The 24,808-nt window shown below is 40.8% G+C and overlaps 1 protein-coding gene across 1 annotated transcript; it reads left to right on the forward strand.

Annotated features, from left to right (window-relative positions):
• The first annotated feature begins 4,256 nt into the window (after positions 1-4,256).
• On the forward strand, positions 4,257-24,709 carry FAM81A (family with sequence similarity 81 member A). The gene is made up of 10 exons (XM_059482147.1): positions 4,257-4,423; positions 6,348-6,712; positions 8,031-8,098; positions 9,418-9,691; positions 10,469-10,587; positions 15,627-15,756; positions 16,882-16,988; positions 18,038-18,173; positions 18,551-18,746; positions 19,140-24,709. The coding sequence occupies exons 3-10, from the start codon at positions 8,052-8,054 to the stop codon at positions 19,277-19,279; spliced, it is 1,149 nt and encodes a 382-aa protein (XP_059338130.1). The 5' UTR covers positions 4,257-4,423; positions 6,348-6,712; positions 8,031-8,051; the 3' UTR covers positions 19,280-24,709.
• Positions 24,710-24,808: the final 99 nt, after the last annotated feature.

Consider the following 24,808-nt stretch of genomic DNA (forward strand, 5'->3'; position numbering starts at 1 on the left):
GCTTCAGGCCTCTGCCCATACAGAGGAACATCACTGCAGAAGGCTGCAGATAGCTGCTCTTTCTTGTTCTTTAGCCCAGCCTTTTATCCCCTCACGTTGATGCACTGCACCTGTGTGCCCTCTGTTCCCTCTGGTGTTGGTCAGTGCCCCTGGGCACTCCCTGGCTCATTGCTGTCAGTGCTGCTCCCCTGCTGCTCACAGCTGTGCCCACTGGGGATGAGCTGCAGCCCCACTCCCAATGACCACAAACTGTGCACCTACAGAGGAACCCCTGTACTTTCAAATGATGCACAAAACTTAGAAGTGGTGACATTTCTATCAAAACATTAGTATGGACAGGATACCTTTCAAAGACCTAACTTAAAAAGATTTAAGAAAAATTCCCTGTATCAAGAAGTCCCATCAGTTTTTTTCAGTACATATATTGTCTGACAGTCTGTCTGGTTAGTAACACCTACAGCTCATGCACAGAAGTGCTAACATCAAGAATTATTTTGAGGCTATTTTCTAGCTGCAAACAGTTGCACTGCTTGATTCTCCTGATATTGATCACTAGTGCCAAGCTTTGGGGAAATATTTCACTGAAGCTTCACTGCTGTGTCTCAGGAGGTTTATTAGCTTAGCATTTGGGACTTGCAGGGGTTGGTCCAGGCTCAGCACTCACTGAAGTGACTACTGGGTGCAGCTGGCAACTCACACGTGCCTTTCCACCTACCCACCGCCTGAGCAACACTGTGTGCCACCACCAAACAGGGATCAGCCTGGTGCTAAACTGTGCAAAGACTAAACTGACTGAAAAAAGAGCAAGGTCTTTATCTTTGGGAAAGCCACAGAACAAAGCTTTCCCTTGCTCTCTATTCCAAAAACATTATTGTGGCTTGAGAAAGAAATAACTCTTATGACAAGTCAGTGAATCTGGAAAAGATTAGAAATTGTAATGAAATAAGCACTGCTCTCACCGCGTTCTAACTGGCTAAAAATGACAGCAAAGGGGGAAAAAAGGAATCAGAGCTTTTCTCTTAAAGACTATATTTGAAATTAGTTTTGTAAGTCACATATTTGTCTTCTGTTGACCACAACAATTTAATTAATAATTTAATTAATGCTTGAAAGCTATTAAAATAAGGCTTAATACCCTTAGCAACACATCATTCTTTTGGTTAGAAAACCACATAATCTGGTATTCCTTACAAAGATGAAGGACTTGTGTAATAGAAAAACAAATTATATTAGATTAAGAAAACTTTGAAAATTTAGTGTAGTCTTATCCTGAATTTGCCTTCCAAAGAATAAAGACACTTCTGATTGTAACATTTTCTTCTAAAATGTAGATGGTTACACTCTGCCTTCAGTTGCACTTGAAGCATGAAGAATTCTACTTACAAGAAATAAAAAATGGATTCAGCAATTTCTTCTTGTGAAATATAGAGAGGGAGAAACAAAATAGCATGTATAAAACAAAGGCAGAATTTTATGACTTAAAATGTGATGAAATCAGTAATTGGGACAGGTTGGAAAATAGTATAATCATTGTAGCCTTCTTTAACTCTCTGTGCCTAATAGAATTTCTTCTTTCCTCTCTGTTGTTGGTCTCAAATGAGAGCAGCATTCCTGTTCAGAAAACAAGCCCTTAACATGTTCAACGTGTCCATCTGAATACCACTGGAATAAAAAGTACAGTAACAGTCACCAGCCCTTTTACATCCACTGCTTGGTTTGAGGCTTTTTGAGGAAAAACAGCACGTGGCTCTTTCACTCTGGATCTGATTAAGAGAAGCCTCAGACATAAGAGATGCTTAGAATTCAGGAAGTTGAATTTTTCTCCGACTGCAAACCAAAACGTATGAATAATGCTGTTATTTGCAGGGCTGGTATAAACCTGGAAGAAATCCACAAAGACGTGGGAACCGAAGAGTTCTGCCTCCTGTGTTCCTGCCACTGAATGCAGCTGAGCCGTGTACCTTCACAACAACAAAATTACAAGGAGGTGGGTTTTTTTTCCCTCAGAGGGAGATTTTTTGCAACATTACACAAGCTTTTAAGATGAAAACATTATGCTATGATGGGCAACCTGATCCAGCATCAAAATCAGCCTTGCTCTGAGCAGGGAGTTGGACCATGTTCCCTCTGAGATCCCTTCCAGCCTAAATTGCTCTGTTCTGTACTTCTGTGATTGGATAAGTGGGGCTCAATTAATGAGTGAGACAGTTGAAGACTCCAGAATAAATTAATATTCTTGATGTTGTGCCTTGATAAAATGATTATGATATGAATTTTCCTTTAAGAAAATAAATCTCTATGTTTCATATGAGTTACACTGAAGATGTAATGATATAAAATACAATAGTTTAGTACTGCTTTAGTTAGAAACATCAAGAAAGTGATACAAGTACAAAAAATCATTGTCTCTGAAAACACAAGATGAAAAGAGCATCAGTATGGGTCAAACCAAAGACCATTCACCTCAAATCCTGGTGGTGTGGAAAGACTGTAAGAACAGACAAGAATTTACATGCCCTGTCCCTATCTCTTGGCCCGCACTGTTGCCAGAGAAGGGCGAGAGGGAGAAAGCAGGCATGAGCTACATTTTAATGTTATTTTCAAGATTGCAGTAGGAGGTACAAATGTTATGTTTTTAACTTCAAATATCTTCAATTTATTTGCTTTAACTAACAATTTGCTTTCAAGCCCTACTCTGCAGACATACATACTCAAGAAAACACTGGGCAAGGGGCGCCGAGCAAGGAAAAACCTCTAGACAGGTGCACAAAAGCTACACAGGGACATGAAGTTAGTCTAGATATTTGCCAGCTCAGGGACTTACAGCTGTGTACATCAGGAAACTAGAGCAAGGTCAGCAGAGGCCAGTGAGATGGTTGGGAGCTGGATCCCTGAGGATGCAGGGCTTGCTCAGCCTGGTGAGAGCAGGCTTTGGGGGATATCTGTGATGAAGTCACCAAGATGGCAAATTCAGACTCTTCATAGTGGCACATTATGGGAAGACAACAAATGTAAACAGGAGAGGTTTAGACTAGGTATAAAGAAAATGTTCTTTCCTCAGCAGCCAACAAGCATGAGAACAGGCTATCCACCAAAGCTGGACAGTCTCCATCCTTGGAGGTTTTCGAGAGTAGGCTGGGTAAAACCCTGAACAAAACCCTGCATTTGGCCTCATCGATCACCTCAGCTGGAGCAGGAGGTTGGACAAGGATTCTCCTGAGGTTCATTTGAAGCTGAATTATCCTACAGTCTTTTGACTCCAAGTTCATTGTTTTCAAAGCACCTATGGCATGTTTTCTCTCTGGCCTGATCCTTTGATGTGGGAACTACTTTGAAATAAATAGGTCAACCAGAGTGTGGATTTAGACCTCACCTTGCTTTTTACAATAGTGTGCATGGTGTAATCCTTTTATCCTTTCACAGCTACCAAATCCTTAGTCCTGCAGTGGTTTTCCTATACAACAGTATGCAATTTTGCATTGAGTTTAACTAAAATCAGAGACAATCTGCTATTTCAGAGTGAGCTGGTGCAGTACGTTCTTCTCAGATTCCACTTACATTTTGTTTACCCAGGGTGGTCATATCAAAGTCCAAGGAATGACACAAGCAGGAAGCAAAAGTGAACGCAGACACACCCTCTGTGGACTTTGTTTTTCCAGTAATACTTTCTCTTAGCTGACACGCCTCTGCTGTGCAAGCAGATGGATCTTATTTGCTGTGATATATGAAGTTTCACTGAAGCTGCATGTTAGCTCTTGTTTGAAAATGTAACATGGAAACTTTATAAACAAGAATAATATTTGTCATTGATTTTAATAATGTGTTCTGACAGGATTTGATATATGCTCTGGAAAAACCCATGCTTTCAGTCATACTCTCGGCTCCTCTGCACCACCAGAAACTCAGAGTCACGGCTGTTCGTCACCACCGAACTTTGTCTGGAGGCCGGCGTTTGCTGGCGCGGGAGGCGCGGGCACGGCCCCCGCTCGGTGCCCGCCGCTCGCCCCCCGTGCCGCAGGGAGCGCCGCTGTCTGCGGGCCCTGCCCGTCCCTCCCCGCTTCGCCAGGATCGGGCGCTGCCGTGCAATCGCTGCGAGGAGGGGGCGATGCGAAGGGCTCCCCCCGCCAGGGCGGCAGCGTTCCCATGGTGACGGCGTCCTGGCAACCGCTCCCGCTCCCGCAGCCCGGCCTGCGGCGGCCGCCCCGCTCCCAGCCGCTCCCATCCCATCCCATCCCATCCGCTCCGCGCAGCCGGCCGGGAGGGCGGGCGGACGGAGCCCCGGCCGCGCACCGGCGGTCACGGCGCTCGGGAACGGCCGCTCCCGCGGCGGCAGCGCGCCCGGAGCGGAGCGGAGCGGGGCTCGGCTGGCGGCGGGGATGCGCGGGAGCGGCGGGCAGCCCTGCCCTGCCCTGAGCCAGCACCGGTGAGTGAGCGCAGAGGCTGTCCCGGCTCTGTCCCCCCGTGTTGCATGGCCATAGAGTGATGTTTGTCCCGCGGTGTCCTGTCGGCTGTCGTACACCCGTGTCCCCGCAACCTTCGCTGCGCCCACCGGTGACCCCCGCACCGCGGGGCCTGGACCCCCGGCGGGGCCGAACCGCGGGCAGGGCAGGACAGGGCAGGGCCGGGCAGGGCAGGGCCGGGCAGGGCAGGGCAGGGCAGATCGCTCCGCCGCGATTCCCCCGCTTACAGCGGTTCGGCACGCGCCGGCACCGGGGCCGATCGCACCTATTTCTCCAGAGGGCTCCCGGCCCGGCTCGGAACCCCTTGACCCGGCTCGGAGCCCCTTAACCCGGTGCCCCGGGCTCGGTGCCCGCGCTGCCGGGGGAGCCGCTCCCGAGTGGCCCTGGCGCGCCCAGGGCTCGGCGCGGGTCTGGCTCTCCCGGGCTCTGCCCCATCCCTTTGCCGAGCTGCAGCACGGGGACTTTTCCGCTTACTCCGAAGCGTTGCCCCAACGCACTCGAGAGTAACACTGGGAAGCATCTGGCGGCTGCCGGGGTGGTGCCGTCACACGCTCCCTGTGCAGCAACCAAAGGGTTTCTATTTTAAGACGGAAAGAGTGATTAAAGTGTTTGCCGAGGCAGGTATTTCAGTCTGCATTGATTCCCGTGTGACTTGTGGCAAGTCACATAGCCCGCCCCGTGCTTCACTTCCCTACCAGCAACAGAAGGAAATTGTATTTTCAGGGATAATAATGCTTCCCACCTCAGAGGCATATTGTGAGAATGAACGTGAAAAACACCCCGAGGTGCGCAGACATTACAGGATTAGTTGTAGATTATCATGGAAGATGGGAAGCTGAACACTACAGGTATGATTATCCTTCAGAGCAGGAGAAATGGAGATCCCACAGAAAATAAACATGCGAGGCAGTCTGAGAAGTGGGGAATGCCACAGCACAAATAGCAAGGAGTGAACTGCACATTGCTAGAAGTATTTCTTCATCACATCCCATGGATGATTTTTTTCCCCAAGCTTTTACACATCTTATGCCAGTGATTTAAAGAAACACCAAGGAAGCCAGGCACATTTGTATGGAAAACCTGCCTTAAGTATCAAGTGAACTGTTATTTTTGGTAATCAGGCATATCGTTTCCAATTAGGAAAAAACTTCTATCTTTTCCATGTGACAAGTATATTTGGAATATTGAGTCAGTCAACCTGAATTTACTGGGTTAATACATCATGACTTAAATTGCTTATAGCAGTATCAAGCAGGAAACAACATTATTTTAAAAAGATAAATTAAGCACCTGTAACCAGTATTTTGGCTGGTATCTTGCTTGACCCCAGTTTACTGCCATTTAAAGAGCCATGTGAAATTATACTCCTCTTATAGAACATCTTATGGTTTCTATTTACTAGTGTAAGTTGGTATTATAGTCATAGAGAAGGAATTTGCCATTAGTTCTAACACCTATGTCTTAATTGCAAATATCTCAAACTGCAGCAAAGTTTTGTACAACTGCCAATCAAAGCCTTAGACCCTTTCTGGCTGTTGGATCAGATCAAGAAATCTGATATCTGATGATGAGATGCTTCACCATGTACTGAGCAAAGAGAAATGAATGAGAAGTTCATTTGTGTAACTTCTGTTCCATATCCATACTTACCCCAAATACTTAAATTTAGCTGCATTTCTTATGGTAGACTGGCAGAAGGAGTTAAGACTTTGTGCAAACCTATGCTTAGCTTTCTGCAAACATTATTTTCTAATTGATAATAAATGGGTACTGAAGGCTGTGAGACTAAAGCACTGTTTGGCTGTTTTTTGTAAGGTGAATTTCACTAAATTTCACTAAGATGCTGATAGATGTATGGACTTTTATATTTGTTTTTTGTTTTTCTAGGTAGGATCCAGTGCTTCGTTGCCGCAGTGCGCATAACTTCCAAATTCAGTGGGATAATTCCTGTATTTACAGCTAAATTATGCTTAAAAGCTTCAATGCATCAAGATGGTTAAGGTGTGTTAAGGCCCAGAGGTCTCAGGCCCACTGAGAACTGGGTGCCTGGTGCTGTGACCGGGAGGGACCCTCGCAGAGTGCTGGAATTCCTTAAAAATCCAACAAGTGGGAAATGACGAGTGTGAGGAGCAGACTGTAGAACTGGACATTCAGTGTCTGTGCAGGACTTTGAATGCAGAAGTCACCACAATGACCCCCAGCTCCTGTACTGTCCTTTTTACTTATAGCTATGTAAGAACCTAAACAAGGAGGTAGGTATGGTTATCTCTCTTACATATAGGGAAACTGAGTCATTACTCATGGAAATAACTTGTCCAAAGTCAACAGGATCAGAGAGTGAGCAAGGAATTCAATTCAGACCTTCTGAATTCCTGTCTGGTGTCACTGCTGCTCAGCAACTCAGCTTCTCTTAAAACTGTCTTTTTTCTAATTTGTAGTTTCTGAAGCCGTGCTATAAATAGAACACACACGCTGTGACAATATTTGCTCTCTGCTTTCAGGCAGTGCTTTCATAGATTTCTAAAGCACAAACATGCTTTGCATTTTGAGATCTCAGAGGGTAGCCCTATTGCTCCTTCACTATCGATATTCAACTATTGTATTTCCCTAACCCCATCTTTCCCAGATTGCACAGGATTTCATCAGCAATTGTAAGCTCCTTTTCATACACCAACCTTATTTTGCAGTGAGGATTTCAGGTTCCCAAGGAGATCAGGCTCAGGCCATACTACTTCTCTTTATACTTAAAAATGTTTTTTGTTTTATGGAGGGGAGATTAGTTGGATTTGATTGAGGCTAATATATTTTTAATTAATTTCTGTCAGTGGACAAAGCTGCTGAGTCAGGTACTGGTCTCACAGTAAGACACTAAAATATCTTTCTGAAGCTATTTAATAGACCTAGTCTGCTGCAATGTCTGTCACAGTCTGTCTGGCTGTGTCTAAAAATTAAAACCAGAATTTATATTCTTACTACAGAAGAATTTATTTACAACATAAAGTGTGGTAATTTAGATTTGAAGACAAATTAATACAAGACTAAATTTTGATAAACTATGCTGATGTCACACATTTTATTTAGATTTCTGATTGCCAATGCTTTTATGAGAAAAACATCTTACCCCTAATAATCTGCTGAATTGAATCACTTGTATTTGATTCTCCAGTCAATGTTTTCTTAAGTTTTATGATCATCCTGTAGACCTTATTTTATTATTAATTGATTAATGATGTCAGAGACCAGTAGAAAATTGGGGACAAGACTTTGTTAACCTCTGTCCTGCCAAACCAGTTATGTGGGTCAACAGCAGATTTCAGTTTCAAGGCTGTCAACCTTGTCTTTTCAAGAGTATAATTTTCACTATAAAAAGCTTTTTAGCTGCTTTTAGTCTTTATTCTTTTGTATTAATTTTTATTTGCATTTATTGCATTAGCAATATTTGGATGCCAAGATCACCAGTGTCAGCATAATATTACACTTCACTTAAAGGTGCACTGAAAGCAAAAGCTTTAAGTCATTTCAGTACCACATATAAACTATTCAATAATGCAATTTGTACTTTTTCAACAGACATAAATTATTGACCAGAGAATGGCCCACCGAAGCCCGATCTTCCCAACTCTTGCCCCTTCTGAAAGGTACAGTCTGGAATATAAAACCAAAAATCTTTATGATGCAAATTATTATGTATCTCTTAATTGCCTGTATAGAGTAATGCTGTGACCTGGAACTTTGGCATTAGTGTGCAATGCAAAGTGAAATACCACAGACATTCAAATCATAGCCCAAATCACAAGGCCTTACTCAGCTTTTACTTAGCCATTTCCCAAAGAAATTCAATAGCTTAAATCTCACTGACCAGAAGTCCAAGAACACTTTAGCCAGTGATCAAATGGAATGGAATGAGTTTTGAAAACACAGAGCCAAAGTGACCTTTGTTGGAATCCTCATACATCTCTATCAATAAGTCCTTTCTTTCAGCCTAGGTGAGGAAAACTCTGTGGTTTATTCTTCCAGGGCAAGGCCCTGGGGATTTCCCCGAAGGACTCAAAGGATTCCACAACCATGGTCAAACTGAACTGCTAATTTGGCTCATTAACAGGAAACAACATGAGAATACACAATAAATAAGAGTTCCTAGAAAAAATATCTCCTTTTCTAAAGTGGGATTGAACTTGCATCCTCTACTTATGCTTCTGAAAATGTTGTTATTCTTTACAGAGCACAGTGGCAGGAAAAGTTTGCATGCATTAGTAGATTAATTTTATTACTTTCAGCACCCATGAGCTCCACTGCTTTCCATGGAAGCTATGCAATGCAAAAATTTAGATAATTATTCAAGGTACCCGAATGTAAGCTATTTTGGGGGGAAATTTAACTTCTAAGACTATGAGAAGCTTGTCATAAATATGGTCTCGCCTCAGTTTCTATGCTCACGTATGCTCCTGTCTAGTTTGCAGGGGAACAAGCTTCTGTATGGTATTACAGGCTAGCTATAGAGACACAAAAGGGATTGACACAAACTACTCCTTTTTAATTCTGATCTGGTTTCATTTAATTTACAATACCTACCTTCAACTGTTACAGTTTTGATTAAGCCTGAAAACTGTAAAGACAAATAACATCACTTTTGAAACTCAGTAGGAAGGGTTTGAATTTGGATTCTTAATCAAATTATAGTTCTGATTTGTAACTACTTTTATTATGGTAATGTCCTTTCCTTAAGATCCCATGCTTTTGTAAGCTTCCTTAAAGACCATGAGAAAAAGCCTGTACAAGACACACGGTAGTCAACACAGCACCCACTTATTTGTAGCAGTGGGAACTCTCTCTGGGTGTATTTTGGGGCTTCTCCCCAGCACTGCCAGCACTCGGACAGTGTCCCACTGTCTCCAGTGCAAAGGCATTGCAGAGTTTTGTGTGAGAAGTTATCAAGATGTGGATATCGTTCCCCCAGACGGGTCCGGAACATCCCTCTGCACAGCCAGGCGCTGACAGCGGTGCCGCTGGCCTCCGCCAGCCTGGTGGATCAGCTGGAGGACAGAATCCTGAGCCATGAGAAAACAACAGCAGCTCTTGTGGAGCACGCTTTCCGCATTAAGGAGGACATTGTTTCCACGCTGCACAGAATGCAGAACAAAGGGGGGGGTGACCGGTTGGCAAGGCAACTCCTGGAAGAGCACATCCGAAACATTACTGCGATAGTGAGGCAGCTCAACCGGGACATCGAGGTATGGCAAGAATGTTGCACAGCGCTAATGCCATCTCAGCTACTTACTGCTTCTCATTTCCTAACCAAGTTTACCACGGGATAAGTAAAGGTCAGACAAGGTCTGAAGATCCTGTACGCTTATAAATTGTTTTTACAACTTGAAAAAGTGTTTGCAAATTACATAATTCTTTCGGTGGCTATGAAAATAGCACAGGATATTAGCATATAAACACAGGAGCCTTTGTGGTTCTAATAAGCTTGCTTTCAAAAGCTGCACTGGAAAATCTTGAAAAAATGAATTAATATGACACTAATACCCAGCTCAACTTCAGTCCAAAGGCTGTGCTGTATAAACAGTAGGAAATGCCTTCGCTCTATAATAAACTTTCTTTCCCTTCCGACTCACTGACGACACGAAGTAACCAAACCCAAGTGCTCATTTTTATGACCTAATCCTAGGCAGACACATGACTTCATGTCTGACCTCTGCTGCAGTGAACAACAGGGGTGTGGTGGGGAAAATGAAATGAGAAAAAAATAATTTAAGTTTCCATTTCACTGTCAAGTTATACTTTATATATATTATGGTAGTTGTGTGCAGATTGGACACTAATAATAAGAAATAATAGAATAACTAAAAGTATCTGGTTTAGTACATTACAAGACAAAGCTTTGAATAAAGTAATAATAAAATGGCATCTGAGGATACTGAATTACTGAAAAATAATGAGTGACATTTAAAGTGTACATTAAATGTGCCATACTGAGTTTTTATTTGCATATGAATGTTCTGTAGATGCTGCAGGAACAGATACGTGTCAGAGACAATCTCAGCTATGGAACAAATTCTACCCTGAAGAGTCTTGAAATGCGGCAGCTTTCTGGCCTAGGAGATCTTCGGGGAAGAGTTGCAAGGTAAAAGTCCCCATGGAACTGTGTTTTGGGGGCTAGCTAATCTTGTTTTAATCCTGAAGTATTAATGATAATGGGCCGAATTCAACTTTGGCAAAATTCCAAGGATAATTTTGCTCTGTGTTTTCAAGAAAATGAATAATAATACTTTGCATTCCAGTATCACATATTAAATTTGACAACATCACCCTTAATTCCTAAAATTCCTGAAATTAGTTCTAAATAAATTATCTCAATTCCCTGGGAAATTGGATTTGGTTCAGCTTTTAAAAAGTACTGTGGTTAGACTCGTGTCTTTGAAACACGTTAATTAGCACAATTATAAAGGCAGCACGGAACAATCTGCACTTGTGAAGAACAAAACAGTTGCACATTTTTGCATATATTTTAGAAGTAGAAATCTGCACATTCAGTTAGTTGTTAGCCATATTAAATCCCACATGGGCTACATGACACTTAAGGAACAGAAAACTGTACAGCAACAGAGGTTTTCAGGCTGCCCAAAGCTCTTGGTTACAATTCTGTGGCTGCACAGGCTTCAGTTGTGCCATCAATGACAAATTTACAAACCTCAGCACAACAACATTTGCTTAAGTGCCTGTAAAGTTGAACATGAGAGACAGAGGATGTGTACAGCTGCAGGAAAAGGACATAACCTGGCCTACAGCTGCTTGGGTAATAATTTTGGTGGACTTATACTTGTCCTGAATTTGACCCGTTGTCTATATTGTGCAGATAATTTTGATTCCTTTTCTGCATGTCACCTGATTTAGTGATAACCTTCAACAACATATAAAAATAATCAGAGAGGGATTTTCATTGAACTAAGGTTTTCTTATTTTCTTATCAGACAATTATTCAATTGTCTAAAGCTTCCACTGTTACTTTCATAGCCCATTTTATAGAAAATACTTCAGAGGTTTCAAAAAGAATTAAACAGTAAACTATCCTTTAGCAAACACAAATTAACTAGTTTATTTTTTCAAATCAGGAAATTGATGGAAAAGCCTATAAAGAGATACACATACACATATTTATCCTGCTGAGAAATCCCCCAAAATGTACATGCTTAGATCTTCCTGCTTCTTTCTATAAAAATACTTTGAGATCATACTACATCATGAGAGGGGCTCTGTGTGGAGCAGCACTGTTACTGACACCTTGGGGGGCAAAATGAGGGCTCCTGCCCTCAGTCAGGGAACTCAAGAGAAGAAACTTGTGCTGGTGTCAGTGTCACTGCAGGGCCAGGACAGTGACCTCAGTGTGGGAGGGTGGGGATGGGCACAGGCTGTGCCAGGGCTTCTTCCTTTATTTCCTTAGGGCACCACCCTAGTGCTGTACCCAGGTTGCAATTTATCTGCAAATGGAATGAGATTATACCCATGTGCCTTATGTCAGACTGTGTGACGAATGCAGGTTACTTGTATTCATTCCCATAAGATAATCAGTTTATTGCCTTTAACTGCTACCTTCCATACTGCATTCTGTGCTTCTATTCAACGTGTTCTCTTAAAAAAAAATCCCTGAATGAGGAAAAAAATCTTCCCTTTATGAGGAAGCAATTTAAAGCAGTGGTCCATGAGAGAAAGCCATTTGCCTTTATTTGCAGACATATTCTACTTTGAAATTAGTGTTCCAGTGAATAATGATTATAGCACTAGCTGGAGATTATGCCAAGACAGTGGTTTGTTGTGCTTTTGGTACAACACAGAGACTTTCCCTGAGATAAACACCTTCTGATTACTTTAGCCAATATTCCTTATATGAAATACACTTTACTCTAGTGCTGCTGGTTTCCAGATGAGCTCAGAGTGAAACATTAGAAACACGATCAAGTTACTGTGGGTTACCAACTTCTTGTGCATCAACTTTCAGCCACAGCAAAGGTCCATTGAGAGGCTCAGGCTGCCGTAGCTCTGAGTGCTGTGCTTGCTCCAGGCTGGCAGCATGCAGAAGGACAGTGGGAATCACTTTAGACAGTAAATCCCAAAGCATGAGCCCCTTGTCATGTAAGAATTTCAGTGTCCACTTTAGGATTCTGGCCAAATTTCAGTTCCAGTAATTTCATGCATACTAAACATCCTATCCAAGTTCCATATTGGAGAGAGGGGAGTTTATTTCCTAACACCAACTGTTCTGTAACATGTCAATATATCATCAAACAACTGTCTCATTATTTCTTGAAGGTTGGTGCTGTTAATGATGGGAACAAGGGATGCCTACATGCACATGCACTTCTGGAGCACAGCCCCAAACCACACTCCCCACTGCTCTGCAGGAGTGAGAGTCCAACATACCTCACATCACAGAATCAACTAATACTGCTATCAGAAGGTGACAGACCACATATTACAGCTCATGTCTCTGGATCTTTTCTCAATAAGCACAGTTTACTGATGAATTTGTAAAGTGTTTTCACAGCCCTGAATTATTGCTAAAAATCAGCATTATCATTAACTTTAAGAAAAAATATATGACCTCTATAAAATTCAGCGATGCATTAGCAGAAAACTAGATCAATGCCAGTAGATCAAATTCTCCAGCCTCCTGTCTCTTATGTTGTCAATTTTATATTATAGAGATTTACCAATTCTTTTTCTAGTGATAACAGATCATAAAATTCTTTAGTGCCTTATCATTTATTTAGAGAATTACTTGTGGATAATGAGCATTTGTCTGGAAAGTTTAAATCCAGCAGCCTGGTTGGAACGATAGCAGTAGCTCTTCATAAAAGCTTCCTGAGAGCTGAAACATCCAGAGAAATGGCAACTATATGTTCAGATTGGACCTACTTTGCATATATAGATGACTTTTTTATCTACATTATAGAACTGATTCATTTCAGACAACCTGGGCTCATTACACGTAGGCAGATTTTCCTGCTGCACAGATTGAGCCTCATGCATCTGGGCTTCACCACACTGACAGTCTCCCCAGGAGCAGTAAATGTGCTGCTCTCTGGCCCTTGCTGAGTGGGAGGTGGCACCACGAGGGCAGCTCTGGGCTCCCTGCCCCAGGCCAGCACAATCCACCAGCTCTGCTGCTCTTGCCCAGTGCCCCACTGAGCATTTCAACTTGCTTTTCACTCCCTGTTCTCCAGTTACTTGTTTTTCACTGAAACACTGGCATTTTAATTGAAACATCTCCTTTTATAATAGACCAGGAACATTAAAGCTCTCTCCATACCATGACAGCATATGCATATAGCAGCAGCTGCAGGGTACTGGCACAGTTGTCACTTTATCTGTGCCCCAGTGATACTGAATGGAACAACTACTTGCTTTTTGATTTATTTGATGCTGAACAGTAATATTTTCTTCCAGGTCAAAACCAATTGTGTTTGTGAGTGTGTACAACAGATATAGAAGATAAACCAAAATAATCTGATCTGTGCATACCAGGCAGACTTTAAATTCAGCTTGTCAGAATATTAATGTTTCAGTTACCATGGAACTACATGAACCCTTTGACCACATAACTGAATTCCATGAAGAAGAGAGATGCTCTATGATTAAACCCAAAACACTAATTTACTTTAAAAACGTTCACAGGTGCTTGCTGATTAAATTTGCTTCAGTAGTTTCAAGGCTGTTGCCATTTTCTGCCATGCCTCAGAGGAACAAAACGAACCATGTTTTAGAGCCCATGACCTTTTGGTGACTTGATGCAAGTTGATTCCATTTCTCTGATTCTCTCTGATTGTAACAACATGGAGAGATTTGGCTTCTTTTGTCTTTCTTAAGAAACTGCCTGATTGTGAGCCCAGCAAGCTTTTCACTGCTATGTAAACCCTAGCCAGGCTTCCTGCAGATCTTACTATCAGGTCTCACAATGCTGAACTAATACACTAGAAATTAATTTCCTCAAGTTTTATAATGCCTATGTGCTATTTTACATTACTGATTATTTTCATATTGAAACTGTACCATAACAATAAGCAGATGCTCCTTTTGTCATCTTAGCTGTGACTTTCCCTTCATGTTTAATGATAATGGCAATTCCTGAAACTGAGGTGATGAAAATGCATATTGAAATGAAAGCTTTCAAACTGAAATGTGACTAAAAAGATGACAAAGTATGTTATTGGTTTAGAGAATGACTTAACATGCCTCAGCTTTTTCTATTTTACTGCCTTTTTCTCCCTCAAATTGTAACTGCTGTCTGTTCCTCATCAGTTTCCTATATCAAATTTGGTAACACTGATGATTACATATTTCCCTTAGCAAAAAAACCCCCATATATATGAGTCATATTTCACAGAGGTCTTACTCCTGAAATCACAGTACTCTCATTTTTACAGCTCAGTTAATGCCCTTACTGCATTACTGTAGATGAACTCCACCTGATCAAATTATTTTTAAAATCTGGTAGAAAACACACATGTTCTACGGCATAATTATCCTGAAAATGCTACAGCATCAAGAAGTGTTTCAATGTGACAAAAGGAAACAATAGTTATTATGTTTCAGGACTTCATTTTACAGCCTTTTCTGAGACAAATAGCCATTGCTTTCAATGACAATTTATTTATTCACCTAAATAAAGACTAAGAACCATAAAATTTGCCCCACATTGTTAACTACACATACTAGCTCTGTACTACTATTTCACAAATAAAAATGCAAAGCTTCATTCACAATAATGAAGAAATGGTCTTCAGTTATTTAGGCTAGTAATCATGTAGGGACACAAACACTCACTTTATCAGATATCTTCTAGAGCATTACAAAAACACATGGAAATGAAATTCTGCATCTTTGCATTTCTGAGGTGATTTCCCTGAGTGATAGCACAGCCCACCCACATCATGCCAGTGCCAAGAACTATGGAATTTGTTTATCAGACTATTTGACCTTCAGACTTATTTGGGAGCACTTCTCTGAACCCTAGGAGATGTATTACCCTTTTACAGTCCCAAAGACATTGCTTCCCTAGCCAGCCAGGAACTCCACAGAAATGGCCAGTATGAAATGGGTAATTTTAAAAGCCTGGACCTTATCTTCTATTTGGCTGGTGCTTTGTTTTTTTATCTATTCAAACAGGTGTGATGCTGGGTTAGCCAGGCTGTCTGCAGAGCATAAAATTACATATGAAAGACTTCAGAGTCTAAGTAAAGACCAACACACCTCCAAGCTGATCTTAGAATCTAAAATCAAAGAGGCAGAAATACAGGTATGGTATTTAGACAAAGGAAATCCCTGTACAGGTAAGAGTTCTAGTCTAATTCACACAGACTCCATTACTGTTAATTATTATCCTGGGAGCTCGCAGATTTCCAAATGGAGAGGTGTATCAGCTCACAGTCCTCATTACATTGAGCATTGTACCTAGGTGCATTACTGTACTGCTCTAGCTGGAAAAGGTCCTTCCATTGCTTCCTGCAGCATCTGTGTGGAAGGATTAGTATGTGAATGCACATGCTCAACAAAACTACAACAATGCAAGCCTCTGTGGCTTTTGCTGTATGTTGTGGCCTTTCCAGGATGATCCTAAATGTATTTGAACACAATTTTTGAAGGTCTGCAAAACACAACTGGCTTTGGGTTCTGTGAATTCATTAATCTGTCCCTCAGGTTTCTCTTCCATTGGGTTTGAGAATGGAAGTGAGCACTAGATACAAGCAGAGACTTGGAGATATGAAGAATCCTTTTCCTTAATGTCACATCTCAAAGCCTTCCCATTTTTCTCAGACAACAAAATTATTTTACATCTTCCTTTTGCAGTGGGTAAAAAAAAGGCTAAAATGCACTTTGCCTTTCTCAGAAGCCTCAGTGCAGTATATTAGCATGCCAGGAGCATGTTGTCATGCATCTTGTAGGGAACCAGAGCACTATACTTTGAGAAAGAGGGATGGTTGTTTTAGAGCAAATATGCTCTTGTAGTTATGACTTCTCTCCAGTTAAACCCAGCACTTCTCTCACTGCAGTGGCCCTTACACACAAAGTGATGGAGCACATCCCTCAGTATTGGTGGAGTGCTTGGACACTTGTTTATTCTGATTATGTGGCAACTTGGAGATGTATGGATCATGCAAATTCAGCTGTCTAAAGGGGGGCCAGGCAGAGATTTTCAGGATGAAACTATTCACATTATTTAAGGCAAAAAAATTTACTGTTTTCAAAATGCTGATACTTTCATATTGAGAGACAGTATATTTTCATTATAAAGCAAAATACCCCAAATCAATAATTTTTGAAATGTTAGCAAAACTGAGCTCTGTTAGATCTCTACTGTTATGAAAATGTCCCAAATGAAACTGCGATGAAATGCTGTTGAAAATTCTGAATCTTGTTTCAGATTTCTCATCTGCTGAGCAGAGTAGAGCAATCGATAATGCAACAAGAAGCAAAGCTGAAGATTGCCTACAAAGAGAGCAACCAACAGCTGCAAGTTCTGGACACAAAGTGAGTGCCTGGGAAGCCTTGCTGCTGCCATGCACCTTGGGAGTAGGGCCTCCATTTTCCCAGTCTGGCCTCAGTTTTGCCAGTCTGACTGGTATAATCTTCAGGCCTATAAAAGCAGGAACCTCTATGAATATGTGTGTTTGCTCCACAGATACTACAAAAGCTGACTGTCAAGAGGGACTTGCTTTCACCAAGAATTCTGCCCCTAATGTGGTCAGGCAATTCTGAAAAGTTGATTAAGTTCCTAGTTACCAGGCAGGATTTATATTAAAGGACACAACTAAGGGTTTTTGTCAGTGTGGCCTGGTGCCTTTCTGTAACAACTGTCTGAAGCACTGAATGCTGGAGGTGGCTGTGGGGAAAAAGTTCAACTGAAGCAAGCAGGACTTGCTTCAAACATGAATATAACTGAAATACCTAAATGATTAGTGAGAAGATACTCTGTACTACCAGATATTACATGGGATCATTATATTCAATTCAGATGTTAACTCCTTTCCAGGCATTTCACTCAGTAGCTGTCCTGGTATAAACCATCCCCATCCTCATTTCTTACTGCTTATCACCATCCTCATGCAATGCAGGTTTCACATATTCACTGGAGGAAAGAAACAGTTTCACTGGCACTATTGGTTGGAGTAAAGTTGAGGTGGGTATAGGCGATGTAAGTGGAGCTACAGGAACCAGCACTATCACCAGAAGAAGTGATACCAAATCTTTGCTCTGATTTGATACATATGGACATAAAGTTTATAATCTGAATGGATAACCAGATTCTGTTTTCAATGTCACAAAGAATTTTCATCTACTGTGGTTCAAATTTTGTAATGTGTTTCATATAAATTTGCTGTGAACTTTTGCCTTTATTTCCTAAACCAATGTTACCACATCCAGTTTAATAGCCTCAAAATTCAAAGGATCACCTTAATCTGGTGAATATTAATATGAAGAATGTATTAAATTGCCATTTTGTGTTTTTATGAACACCTTCACAATTCACTGTTCAATGACCAGTTCTTTGTATCTGCTAATTTCTGTTGTGCTCCTAGATTGAAAGATGCTGTTGAGGAGCTCAGCAATCAGATTTTGTCTGCACGGAGCTGGTTGGAACAGGAACATGGAAGGACTGAAAAAGAGCTTGTGCAAAAAATCGACCAACTCTCACTGACTTTTAAGGAAAGCACTGTAAGTTTCATTCAAATGTCCTGTAATATTTTTCAGGAAGCATTCAAAAGCATTATTAATAACGAAGATGATATAATTGAGATATTATTTGAGTGAGATTTTCAGATAGCCTCAGAATATGCCCAAGTCTCTTCATCAATATCAAGTGTAATACCTACAGCTTGAGAATCTTTAAATGAATCTGATCACTACTAAATAGATCAGTATTTTAACCTACACTAATCAAGTAATTTGAAATGATTTTATGAAAATTGTAATGCCTTACATTTTGAATTCCAGATAAAAGATGATAAATCAGTATCTACTTCATATTTTAAAAAGGCCACCATTATTCCACATGCACAGTAAATAATTAAAATTCTGTTTCCTGGCTCTAGGAAATGAGTGAGAGAGGTATTGAGATGAAATTCAACCAAATGGCAGAGAAAATTGAGAGAATAGAAGAAATGCAGAAGATAACCATGGAGGCACACGAAGCAAAACAGACTGAAGAAAAGATAAATATTCGCATTGTCAAACTTCAAAATGAGATAAATGAAGATATAAAAGAAATGAAAGCTGAAGTCAATGCTGGTAGGACCATATTTATCCAGTTCTTTATTCTGAATTGTGGTGACAGTGATCCACTCATACTAATATGCAAAATGTCTTGGATTGTATCAAAGTAGCTTAAATACTTTTGGGGCAGATGTAACCTGTGACATTAAGAGGGATTTTCACTAAGTGTGAAATGCAGAGCAATAAGGGGTGACACCCAGCTTAGAAGTGCCCTCCCCAAAGCAGGCACAGCCATAGCTGGGCTGCCATCAGGGCATTTCTGCCTTCAGCACACAGTTACACCCCATGTCCTTCAGAACTTTTGCTGAGTTCCTAGTGCAAAGCAGAGCATTATGCAAGTGCATTCTGCTAGCAGTGATGTGATACTTTCTCCTCATGGTGAACTAATGCCATTCTCACCTGCAATAGGGTTTGCAGCTATCTACGAGAGCATTGGGTCTCTACGGCAAGTTCTAGAAGCAAAAATGAAGCTGGACAGAGATGAACTCCAGAAGCAGATCCACCAAATGAAGCAGGAGATTCCAAGATGGGGAGAAGGTGGACCATGACTGCAAGGTTTTGTCTGAGAGATTAGTGTTTACCTGGCTAACTAGGCAGACTCTAGTGTTGTTCCAGTCTGTAATGCCAATTACCTGCATGTACCAAATGACATGCTGCTGCTGCTGCTGCTGCTGCTGCACAGGTGCTTGCTCACAGCAGTAAATACAAGCTGTTCTTGGATATCTGCAATGAGCCTGTGGAGCTGAGGTGCTGTTTTGCCACTGCACTACTCCAGTTGCTGTCAGGAAATTGAGCACTGTGTAAAACTGGAGTAATACACTGGTGAAGCTGGCACCTTGTTTGCTAAAGGCATTCCAGTTTTTCAGGCTTGATCAGGCAGCTAAATGTTTTTATATGCACCTGCACCCCTCCACCTTAAAAAAAAGGCAAGTTGCTATCATTTGCTTCATATGAATTTGGCAAGGTTCTCCACCTTGATACAAATTACTTAGTTAAAATCAATGGACATTTTTACAGTGACTTTCTCTACTACTGACTTCCTGGAAAGGCAGAATTGGCACTAAACAGACCAATCTTCAAAGTCAAGACAACATCAGAAAATCTTTGCTTAGGTTTGCAAATATTCTGTGTGTGAAAATTAGGTAGTGTTATATAATGTAGTTGTAGACTTAGATGATTCATAAACAACATAAAAAACAACTTACATGGTCTTAAGTATTGTAACCTTTTAAAATTAATAACCAAAGGGAGTTTACTCAAGATAAAAGATGTATATAGGACATTTTTTACTAGGCATGTGTTCCTATGACTTGCTTCAATATATTGCTAAAAAATTAGAATGTTTTGAAAACTAAAGAGAAGGTGATAATCTAACCTAGTCTGGAGACTCTAATGTAAAATAGTTTATGATCTCCTTAGAGATGTGGTTTATGATCTCATTAGAAATTTTCATTAAAGTAAAAAAATTGATTCATCATATTTAAGTAGACTTTAATAATTTAGCAGACTCAAATTGCTAATTGCATTCACATTGTTTCCAGATAATAATTTCCATTCCCAGAAGAGATTACATATGAAAATCAGCACCCATGTGGCATATTATCTAGACAATAAAAAAAATATACGTTGTTTTTACTTCTTTATTCATGGCATGATATATTGCACCTCAAGTTTTTAAGCCATGCAGGATTAAACTCCCATGAAAAAATAAAATACTTCATCTAGCATCCCCTTAATTTATACTATTAACAGTAATTAATACACAAAAATAATTTTAATTGACAGACTTTACAGTATTGTTAATCTAAATAAATTAATAGGATGTCTCTACATTGCCCCTAATTGACCTTTCATTCAGCTAGTAGTGGAAAAATATATTTTTAGTTGGAAAATCAGTGGCAAATATCACTTCCATAAAAGCCATTTTGGTCCACAGAGTCACCATATATAAAACAAAGAATTTAAAAAACTGCTTCAAGAACTTACAGTCATTAACTTCAGTAAGTCAGTGCAGAGTGTAAAAATCATGTGTATGCATACATCTTTACAGGATTAACACCTAAGTTTATATTCACTTCCTCTATAGCTGAAAGTCATTGATGTCTCAAAGACACATGAAGCTTTTGCAGCTCTGGCTCCCAATGCTCTCTGATACAAACCAGGAATACCAGAGGCAGTTTTGCTATCATCTGTGTCCTGTGAAATATATTTACAATGGCAGCTAAGGGGAAAGCCCAGTTCCCTAAAGAGAGACAATTAAATGCTTGTAGATATTTCTCAGGAATTGTCTTCAAAATTCAATCTTATTTCCTGTATGTATTCCTATCTATTCTTAAATATTTAGCTATGTGCAGTAGAAAAGCTATCACTGGTGTTTTATTTAAAAAAAAGAAAAAAACCCCAAAAAAAACAAAAACAAAGAAAGAAATGAAAAGATGAAAAGAAACAGACCAAAACCAGAATAATTTTTTAATTCTGTAATTGGAAGTCTGTACCTGAGAAAATCTGATGTGACATGAAGATCATGCAAGGAATCAGAAACATTTAAATAGGCATTAATTAAATTGTTTCTCTTGTAAAAATCTTGCCTGATTGATCCAGATATAAAACAACACAGGAAATCCTATCCAATTTTACTTTTTTTCTGCCTTAAAAATGTTTTTTTTCACAAATCTCAGCTAAATCAATAAGTAAAAGCCCAAATAAAATAATACTCAACCTTCTACCAAGCAGTGTCTTCAAACTCTGAAGTGCCAAGTGGAGGGAGGCCCAGGTCAACCTAGTCATGTTGGCACTGTCTGCCAGGGAATGCTCACATGTGATAAGCCAGTCCTTCAGGGGAGAATTCAGAGTGCTTCTGAGCATTGGAGCATCCTCTGATCACCAGAACCTGTCAGAGCAAACTCCTCTCCAGACACAGGCTCCCCTCAGGGCACAGCTCTGCAGCCACGGGGCAGCGCTGCACACACTGAGCTGTGGGAGCCTGGTTTTGCCAAATGGAAACCAGTTCTGAAAACTGATCCCCAGGGATCTTGGAAAGCCAAATAGAAGGAAAGAGTAGTGCTTGGAAGCACAGCTGCCCCTTTTTTTCCCTCCCATGGTTATGTCCAGTGAGATTCCTGTGTTCCAGTCCTTCACCAAGGTCCACTTGTGATGGTGGAAATAATGTCCTTTCTTTGTTCAGCACAAGTGCTCATGCTGTGACTCTGGGTTTGTGCACCAAGTGCAAGCCTGCCAAGCCCACAAAAGGAACAAGGTAGTGAGGTAGTGTTTGTGTGGATGGCACCTGAGCAACAGAACTTGGGAAAGTGTAATAGATGTGCACAAAATACTATTTAAATCACAAAGTTCAATGACACAAACTCACTGAAAGAAGGACTGGGAGGGGCCTTAGGAAGTAATCTGCTCCACCTCTTCACTTTGAAATAGATCCCACTCTACCTAAAATATTTGCCATAGACACTTCTGTAACTTGCTTATTAGAGTCTTTTAAGAATAAGACATTGATTAGTGCACTCTATTCCACTGCTTAAAGAAGATTGCTTTGCCACCCAAACACCTAAACTTGGACAAGACATAATAGCCTTAAATTTCAAGCACAGAGGACACAAAACCTAATTTATTACGTCCTTTCTTGCATGTTCATTAGTTTTTAAAGGTAATCTGTCTATAACAGATTATTCAAATGAAGCTTCACAGGGATATTTGCCCAATATTTTTTTTCCTTCTTCCTACATCCATATAAAACCAACCAAACCAGCAACATCTAACCCAAAGAAACCACCACCACCAAACCCCCAAAACAGCCAAAAGCAGACCACTTGCTCTCATGAAGTTTTAAATCTCTTTTGTCAGCTATTTCACATGCATGAGGCTTAAACCACTTGCAGTGTGCAGCCCATACTATTCACTCAGCCATGTAGCACTTACTGAGTGTCATAAGTTCAGCTCATTGGAAAATGTTCAACTGGGGTACATGGCCCTCACATTAGCATGTGATAACACAGTAGACCCATGGTACTGTGCAGTGAGGCCTTGGCTGGAATCAGGATGATGTCGGTAATTACAGAGCAATTGTGCTGTTTATACTCATTAAACAAACCAAAGGAATGGTGCAAGTAAGAAGTTCAAAGGATGGCCCTGAGTTCCACCTGCAGTTCTTTATGTAGTAAGTTTTGTGTTGTGGATACCTTTATATTGTGATATCTTTGTCATTGCAATCTGATGTGGTTCAATAGACTGTTGCCATGTTAGAGAAAAGTGGTATGAATGATAATGAAGAACAGTACATTCCTGTAACATCAATTTAAACTGAAATACAAAATTTTCTCAATTTCTGTTTTGTGTTCCACCTCCACGAGCATCTGGCCATCTGGGGCAGAGTGTTCTCTGTATCTAAGAATTAAAGTGCTCATTAGACATGTCTTCCAATAATGGAAACGTCTAATAAGAGACAGGTGACAATCTGATTAAGCCCTCCTATGTGTAGGGGAGAAATTCCTCCTGTCACACCCCCTGCCGGGTAAGAAATTCGGAGGCAAATTTGAAAGAAACCCAGGAAATTGGTCACACGGCCTCTACTCAATTTGCCACAGGGTGTCACTGTTACTCTTGGCAAGGGAAGGACGGGGCTCAATGCACCTGTGTGATCCATAGACGCTGCAATCCCACTGGCACGGGGCTGGAGGTATTACCGTGTACTTTGACAAAAGGAAAAAAAAAGAATAGTCTAAAGACGCCACTCTGTAAAATCACAATAAAGGCAGATGATAATTAAATAAAATATTCTGAGAGTGATTGTGATGCTCCTTTAGACAAGAACGCGGAATGGGGACCAAATCTCTCTGCTGCCTGTTCTGTCAGCAGAACTCTGGTCAACACAAATCATAAAAAAAAGCCCAAACAAACTCCCAAACCCTGAAAAAAAAGCGGGTATAGTTCTAAAGCACTAGATCTTAAATCATGTACAGCTCAAAGAGCAACATGCCTTTCACGCTGCTGCAGGTGTGCAGAAGAGGCTCCTCCAGCACTGCCTCCTGCTCTGACACTGCCTTGGGCTGAAAGAGCACAGGACAACATCAACACTTACTACCAGGTGTAGCTCTGAGCACAAAGAGCAGCTCTCAATCCATGCAAGGGTTATCTCAACAAATAATGCAGTGGAATAGCCTCAAACATTACAAAAAAAATACGTGAGAGAGCTGTGACTTTTCTGATACAGAGTAGTGAAAAAAATGCTTTGAGCTGAGTGATGTACAGAGAGCCAGGATCAAGTTCAAGAAGCAAACTGAATCGAAATTGTCATAATACAAAAAAACCGAACTGTACGAGAGGGTGAGTAGGACTTGCTGGTGAGAGAGGAGAAAGGAGATTTGCTTCTAGTAGGAAATAATTACAATAAAACACATCCTGAACTGCTGTACGTACTCCAAAGAGTTACTCTCATTAAACCTGACCTCAGCTTCTGCTAAGGTTTATGTTCTAACACCAGTGCAGTAAACAGGCTTCCATTCCAAGTGAGTGAAGTTGAAGCAGACTGTCAATGAGGACATATCTCAGTGCCTGTGTTGCCTCATTGTTGTGCTGCCACCTCCTGATGGTATCAGGACAGCAAGGCAGGCATCGATCCTGCCAGGGGCCTTTTTGATCTTGCCATCTGTGCCAAGAATAACTCAGAGGTTCAATAATTGCATATTAGACTATATATACAGCTGCATAAATAACACTGAATTTCCATGTTGTCCATGCTCTTTCATTCCTCACTAGCTTTGAGAATTGTAATTTCAGTACATTCCAAGTATCTTGTCTTGTATAAATCATTCAATTCAAGTAAAGTATGATTCACAGCAGAGCTTTTAAAATGCAAATAACTGGAAACAACAAAAGTTAAAACATACTTTATGCCACTGCCATGTTTTGAAAAGATAAATGCCAGGCTGTTTACTACTATAAATAATAAACCTTGTTCACTTTACAAAGATCTTACAGGGATTGATCACTTTGTATCTTACACAAGCTTGAATATGTGAAGTGCTGTGACCCAGTTCCACATATGCTTTCCTCTCTGAGATTAATCT

This window comes from Ammospiza nelsoni, chromosome 14, assembly GCF_027579445.1.
Source record: "Ammospiza nelsoni isolate bAmmNel1 chromosome 14, bAmmNel1.pri, whole genome shotgun sequence".
Classification (NCBI taxonomy): domain Eukaryota; kingdom Metazoa; phylum Chordata; class Aves; order Passeriformes; family Passerellidae; genus Ammospiza; species Ammospiza nelsoni.